Below are 7,872 nucleotides of genomic sequence, written 5' to 3'. Positions count from 1 at the left end.
GCACCTGAGAACTTAAAGCTAAAGTGATCAATCAGGCCAAAGACCACAGCCTTACTCATCTTTCCCCAGCCACAACCCACCCCTTCCCTCCATGATCCCAGCTTAATGATTCTTCCCAGTTTAACAAGAGGTTGCCAAAAAATGATCAAGACCCAGTAAGCTGACCAGTGAAGGGGGAATTGAGGCCAGCATGGAGCCAGCCAGTTTAGAGCAAGAAGCTCTACTCACTACATTTTAGTGTCTACTCATAGACAAAAGTGAGTTATATAAGCACTTGCCTCCTGCCTGCCCCTCACCCCATTGCCATCCACCTTTCTCTAGGGATGGAGCTTCTAGCTCCTCATGCTGCTGCACAACCTCTGAAAGCTCTGAGGTTTAGCCCTCCTGAACCTAGAGGAAGGGGTGCTAGCCCTATTTCCTCTGTCCCTACAAGCCAGTCACTGTTCCTTCTCTCTCACTGGAGCCCAGTTTAGGAGAGGATGGCCACTTACCAGGATGGAGAGGATCACAGGCCCTCGAATGACCCACCAGACAGATGCATTGGCATTGATGTCCCAGCACCTATGGAGAGACAGCCAGGCATCGTTAGGAGTGGGGAGCTGGATTGACCAGAAAAGACTGATGCCTTGAGGTGCCCTTTGTATGAAAGACATACGCTGGTGGTCCTGAAACTTGTGCCTGTGTGCTCAGCACCATTAGAACGGCCTCCTCCTGCTGCTGCTGCCCGAGAGCACTGCTGGGGCTGAGGGAGTAGCACCCTGTCTCCATGCGTGCTCAGTCAGTGTCTGGGGGAGCAGATGTGTGAAATCTAACAGCCAAAAGATCCCAGATCTCAAAGCTAGCAAAATGGCAAACTCAAGTGCCAACGAAGGCCGGGCAGGTGACATCAGTGAGTAAAGTGGCTGAGTGACGGACACGACCTCAGGACCCCAGGACATCAGGTGTGGGTGGTTCTTGGCAAACTGGAGAGCATGTGCTTGGTCTAAGGCAGCCACAGCTCTGCTCTCGTTGATTTTTGTCACAAGAGAAAATGGGAAATGCTAGCAGAACTTATTTTTTTCTAGAGAAGCTGAAAATCCAGATTTTTTAAAGCGAATTTACCAAATTTAAAACATTATTTTGAAACAATTATTTTGGGCCAATTTTGGACTGCAAGACCCTTATAAACCTCATCTGACCTACTCCACTTCCTGGCCTGGTTGTGTCATTCTGCCAATGAGACCCTGCCTCCTGCTCTGTCATGCTGCCTCACTTCTTCCCTCGTTCCTTTCAAGCTTTCTTTCCATGTGCCTATTCCTAGAAGGTCCCCTGAGCTCACCTCTGCCCCCAGTGCTTCACATCTTCAGACAACAAGACTAGATCTCTTTATCCCCAGTAGGAGTTGTTGAGAATGCAGCTGCGACTCTCCAGGCCTGACTCTGCAGGACTCTCCAACACCCAGGGATAGGGAAGAGCAGAAGAGGGAGATCCCAGGAGGAAGGAAAAGTTAGTTTGGCCTTTAGAGCTTCCTCTCTGAGGAGCACCTGCCTGGAGTTTCATAGCTCCTGTCTGGCACCTGACCTAACCAGAGCTGCCACGGCAGGCAAAAAGGGAGTGAGGCCTGAGAGGGTGCAAGTGTGGTGTCTATCAGCAAGTTCCCACTCTGGGGGAGCTGGGCACTCAGTAGTCTGGCACCCCAGAGAACTTTCCTCTGGCCCCCAGGCTGAGAAACAGGCCTCTCCTAGACAGCTCCAAAGAAGTGTCTGTCCTGTTTGAAGAACTGGACACTCTTGTTATCTCTCCTTCAAATAGCTTACCCAACATCTTCCATAAAGTGCTTGGTGATAGCCCATGAAACAACAAAAATGGCTGGAGAACCTGAGGATAAAAAATAAAGGGAGGGGCAGAAGAGAGAGGACTCAATTTTCAATACTCATACAAAGAACAAGACAACTGGGTACCCCAGCCCAGGTAGGAGCCAGGTGCCATGGAAACTCTTTTGTAAATAAATCCTATGTAAGTGTGTAGCCTTGGACTTCAGGGGTGCAGGGATATCCTGGCAACTGAGGCAGGTTCAGATAGATCCTAAAGGTCACTAGGGTTTGGGGTCTCCTAGGAACCTGGGCCAGACTCTGGAGGACCTCTGCAGAGAAGAGAAGGGATGAAGTGATGATCTAAGACAGTGGCCATGCGCCACATGTAGCTATTGAGTACTTGATATATGGCTGATTCCAATGGAGATGTGCTGAAAATTTAAGATAGATATCAGATTTTGAAGATTTAGTACGAATAAAAGAATGTAAAATATGTTATAACAATTTTTTTATTAATTACATGTCAAAATGATAATATTTTGGTTATATTGGGTTAAGTAAGATATATTATTGAAATTAAGTTCACCTGTTTCTTTTTACTGTGTTTACTGTATTCACTAGAAAATTAAGTTATATGTGTGGCTCTGATTCTATTTCTAATGGACATGACGGTCTACATGCTGAATGGTAACTATCCTGTACCTGGGCTGTTCAATTTTCAGACCTCTAGCACCCAGGTCTCTACCCTGCTCCAGCCTTCCACACACACTCCACCCCAGGCAGGAGATTAGAGGATACTTCTCTGGAGGAACCAAACAGCCCCAGACAAAGGGCCTACAGATAGTGATGCTGGAGACCTGGCATCACAGTGGCCACTTCCAGCTCAGTCTCCCTTGAGACACATCCCCCACACACAGAGCCTTCAGTCAATTGTGAAGTGACATGCTTAAATATGAACAGTCAAGGCCACTGACATCTGAGGAAAGCTGATTACATAAAAGACAAGGACCAAAACAATCAGAGAAAAGGAACTCAGAGGAAACAGACCATGCAGGCTGCAGGAGGAACTTGAACAAAACAACTCTAAGGGATATCATCAGAAAGGTAGAAGATTACATCTGCAAGACAAACAGGATGCTGAAAACAGGGAGCATTCAGAGTTCAAAGAAAAGGGCTTAGAAATTGAGTGTAGGATAATCAAGATAAAAAAAAAAATTCCATAGATAGTTTGGAAGATACAGACTAGGAATCATCCAGAAAGCAGAACACAAAGAGTGGAGGGGGCTGAAAGAATAAGAAAATTAGAGGTCGAGTCTAATCTACTCTACTATCTGTACTATCTGATTAAAAGTTTCAGAAAAAGGATTAAAAACCAGAGGGGGGAAAAATGATCAAATGGATAATGTAAGAATATTGTCCAAGAAATGAATAATGTGAATTTCCAGATGAAAGGGCCACCAGATACCAGCAAAAAGGATGAAAACAGACTTGCATGGGGGCACATCTCTATGACATTTCAAAACGGAACAGAGAGAAGACCTTGCATCTTATATTTAGAGAGATGAGTAAAAGGGCTCAAGAAACAGAATGATATGGCATGTCCCATACCACCAGATGCCAAAAAAGAAGGCCTTGAAAATTCTGGGGAAAATGATCTTTCAACCTAATTTTCATGTCTAGAAAACTACAAATTAGATGTGAAAGTTGAACAAAGGTATTTTCAGATATGCAGTGAAAAAAATGTACCTTCCATGCTCTCTTTGTTAGATACTGGAGGATGTGCTCCAACACAACTAGAAAGTAAACCGAAAGGAGGGATTCAAGAAATAAAGGAATAGGATTTATGGAGAAAAATGAAGGAAGTTCTCAGCATAAAGGTTAAAGAAGTTGAGCAAGTCTCAACAAACAGCACAAATAGAACAGGAAGACAGAAGGCTCTAGAAAGAACATTGGTGAAGTTGAAAAGAAACAAGAGACCTAAAATGTAGTCACTTTTGCTAAGCCCTACCAAAACTTAATTCCTAACCTGATTGCAATTTCAGCCTCTCCCAGGAGTTGAATTTTAAACCAGTCAGTCTGGAATTCCCTGGTCAGCACCAGTGGGGTAATCTGCTTGATAAGACACCCCCGCCCCCTCCCTCCACCTTCCCCTAAGGGAAGGTGACCTTGCCTGAAATAATCCATTATTTTAATTTCTTGCCCACCCTCTTTCTGCCTATAAAACCTTCCATTTTGAATCACTTAATAAAGCCAGTTAGATCTTCAAATTTATTCCACTGAATTTTGTTCCTCAACAGTGAATATATATGGTTGAATAGTATGCCCCCGAAATTCACATCCACTCAGAACCTCAGGATGTGACCTTATTTAGAAACAGGGTCTTTGCAGGTATAATTAATTAAAATGAGGTGATTCTTATTAGAATGCCACTCATACTGGGACCCTAATCTAATATGACTGGCATCCTTACATGAAGGCTACAAGAGACACAGAGAGGAGACATAGAGGGAAGAAGGCCACGTAAAGATAGAGGCAGAAACTGGAGTGATGCACAAGCCAAAGAACGCCAAGAATGGCCAAAAATCGCTGGAAGCTAGCAGAGAGGCATGGAACAGATTGTCCCTCAGATATCACAGAAGGAGTCTACCCGACAGAAACCTTGGTCTTGAACTTCTGGCCTTCGGAACTGTGAGAGAATACATTTCTGTTGTTTTAAGTCACTAAGTTTGTGGCAATTTGTTACAACAACCCTAGGAAACTAATACAGCAGGGGGAAAAAAAAACAAATAGGGACTAATAGATTTTATGTTGTATTTGATGATTTGGAAAATAGCATTGGAGGGTTTCCAGTTCCGTTGGAGAATTTGGGAGAATTAATGACAATATAAAACAATAAGTAAATTTAAAATGACTCCATGAAAAATAAAAAGTTAAATATTAGAAAATCATTGTAAAGCACCTGGCTCAATAATAAACAACATTTACACAGTGATAATGATGATTTGGATATGATTTAACCAAAAATCGTGAAAAGCTCTAATGGGAGCGTGAAGGTAGTGGATGAAGAATTTTACATCCTTATTCTCCATCATCAGGAATCAACAAATGATGCCACAGATGGATGAATCAAGAAATAGTAGAATATTGTTTAGAAACATGAGAGTACATTTTAGGAGGAATAGCTAAAGTTGAAGGGCATTACCTCTGAGGAGCAGAAGTGGGGTCAGGTGACTACTCTTTTATATAATAAGCCTTATAGTTCTATTAATTCTTTAAACCAAATATTTGCATGACTTTGATAAAAATAATAATTATAAAAATCCCTGCCTCAATATTGGGGGCTCTGGGCAAAGACTATGGATTCTGAAGGCTACCTGGTCATTCAATGTCTTACACTTTTAACAGAGAGTAAGTGGGAAAGTGAAAAACTGATAATGGCCTGAGTCAGGATTCTCGATGTGGTCCCTATAATGTAGGGCAGAGACAAGAAAACTGAAATGTTAAATCGGCTATATTCAGAGACTGCAATATGCTGATCAGCCCTGCAGCCAAACAAAGGAGAAAACCTGCAGAACAAAGGAAGATTTCTGCTGGGATTGCTAGCAACTCATTTCCCCACATCCTGAAGGAGAAACAAGAAAAACAATCTTTAAGTGGCACTCTACACAAAATAAAATTGTTCATTCCCTAAGGCTAAAACCATAGGGAACCTATGAATCGAAGGCTAGGAACTGCCAACAGGCCTTTCACACTACGTATTCTAACCTTCTCACACTACATACTCTTATCCTTCCTTACTGCATGCCCATATCAAAGGAAAATGGGCAAACGAAGTCTTTTAAACTGTAACTCATAGGAACTAAAGAATGATATATAAACCGATTTCCCCAAACATTCGGGGTCCCTCTCAGTGTCTTTACTCTGTCTCACTGTCCTCTCTCTATTGTTTCTGTTCTTCTGAGTCTCTCTCACTCTACGCTTCTGAGAGGAGACCACACTTTATGGAATGTTACCCCTTCTCTAATAAACGTTTCTTTTAACTCTAACTTTGGTGTGTGTTTGAATGTTTTCTTACACTCCACCAAGAACCTTCTTCTCTCTCAGTTCAGGGCTTGAGTCTCCCCCAACTCAGGGAATTTGCCCTGTTCCGCAACACCTGGACCAGCAGTATTGGGATTACTTGGGGCCTTGTTAGACATGCAGAATCTCAGGTGCCACCCCTGGCCCAGAGACTGGCTCAGAGACTCTGGGGGTGGGCCCAGCCACTTGGGTTTGACATTGTGAAAGAGGAAGAAATTTTCCTCTATCCTTCTTGGTTCTTTTGGCTAGTCTAATAATCAAACCAGCATGGGAGAGATTAACAAGAGAAAATACCAAATTTAATTACTTACATGAGAAGTTCAGATACAGAAAGGGAGAATGAGGTATATGACATTTCGAGCTCAGGATGAGGTAAGGTGCCTTAAGGCTTCAGAGAGGCTTCTTATCATTTGCAGGGTGCTAAGAGCAGATGTTTAGTAATTAGAAGTTTCCCCTGCCCTATAGATAGGTCATAAAAAGTTATTTCTGATAATAACTTTTATTATGGGCAAGGCCCCAAATTTAAATTCTTTAAATGAGAAGTAAAAATTTCTTGTGAGCCCACAGGATCTCAACTGCTTTCAGCTCAAAATAATCCACATGCCAAAGTGGCACATCTTGGGGAGATCCGTCCTGAACCCCTTCAACACACCCTCCATGTGATTATGATGCCGGCAGCAGCTGGAGAGCCACCAGTTTAAGTTCATTGGTGAGTGGGAGCTTGGTTCATCCCCATAAAAGCCAGTGGCATCACCCTTTTCTGGGCACAGACTGACACCTCTGCCACCTTGTAAAAGCTTTGGATAATTATTAAAAACCTTAAAAGTGTTCACTCCTTCTAACTCAGTGATCCCTATTCTAGGATTCTGTATTACACATGAAATTAGCTTTTCCCCTAAAAATATTCATCACTATGTTATTTATAATAGTGAAAAAATTAGAAACAACTTAAGTGTCTAAATAATAGGTATTTGTTTAAATGCAATCACAGAGTAGTTAAAAATGTTTATGGAAGAGTTGAAAGAACACAGCATGCTTGTGTGTTAATGGAAAGAAGCAAGATCCAAAATTCTAAATACGGAATAGCCACAACTATGTGGGGAAAACTGAGTAGGGAAAAAAAGTCTGCACGGAAACTCCAGAAAATGTTCAATAAGTGGGATTAGGATAATTTTTTTCTACTTACAAAAAATATATATCTTTTGCCAAGTTTTATAGTGGGCACAATAGTTAAGCAATCTAACTCTGTGGAAACAAGTTGGGTACAAATTGAGGAGGGGCCACTGCTTTTGCAGGAGAATGGCAGCTCACAGGTGGAGTACTTCAGACCTTCCTGAGCCCTTTCGAGGTCTCCTTGGGGCTGTGTGGCAGAGAGGCCCACACAGAGAGGAGCTGCTGCTGTTTTATGCACTGTTCTCTTCCTAAGGCCTGACCTATAGCAGATGCTCCAAAAATATTTGAGAAAGAAAGAAAGGCTCTTGTTATCTCATTTAAACTTTCTAAAAACCTGTGACAGAGGAATCACAATGCAATTTTGTTTCTCCACTAAATGACAAACCCTTTGAGTGATGGAACTAGTTTTGTTTTAGTAAACTCTATAAGCTCCTCTGAGCACAAAGTGCTTGAAGAAAGTCGAATAAATTATGATCCTGATATTATAGTTTATAAAACTGTCCATGTTCATACAGCAAAATCCTGGCAGATCTGGGAGTCAGGGTTCAGTGAGTTGGGCTCCACGCTGGGTGCTTTTTTGGCAGAGTCAGCTGCATAAGGCGAGTCCCTTGTCACCTGGCACTCTGGGACTATTGGCCTATGCAGAACTCCAGAGATCTGTAGAGCCCTACAGCTCCTGCTGACCTAGGGTCATGTGCTAATCAGGCTGCCAAGAGTTCAGAAGCAGGAGGGCTCAGTGAGCTCTGCCAGGTCAGGTGACTTCCCTAATGGTCTGATGAGGAGATGGGGCACTTACATGTAGGATTTAGACAATCAGAAAAAGAGT

The 7,872-nt window shown here is 42.7% G+C and overlaps 1 protein-coding gene across 1 annotated transcript in view; it reads right to left on the bottom strand.

The window, feature by feature from the left end:
- The window catches only part of SCTR (secretin receptor), a 79,046-nt gene that overhangs the window by 9,710 nt on the left and 61,464 nt on the right, over positions 1–7,872 (bottom strand). The window contains exons 8-9 of the mRNA XM_025039559.1: positions 1,797–1,857; positions 492–561 (exon numbers count right to left, since the gene is read on the bottom strand). Coding sequence (XP_024895327.1) covers positions 492–561; positions 1,797–1,857 — 131 coding nt within the window. The remainder of the gene's footprint in view (positions 1–491; positions 562–1,796; positions 1,858–7,872) is intronic.

This window comes from Pteropus alecto, unplaced genomic scaffold (genome assembly GCF_000325575.1).
Source record: "Pteropus alecto unplaced genomic scaffold, ASM32557v1 scaffold3, whole genome shotgun sequence".
Classification (NCBI taxonomy): Eukaryota; Metazoa; Chordata; class Mammalia; order Chiroptera; family Pteropodidae; genus Pteropus; species Pteropus alecto.
The sequence above is the reverse complement of the archived record's forward strand: the minus strand, read 5'-3'. Positions and strand labels throughout refer to the sequence as shown.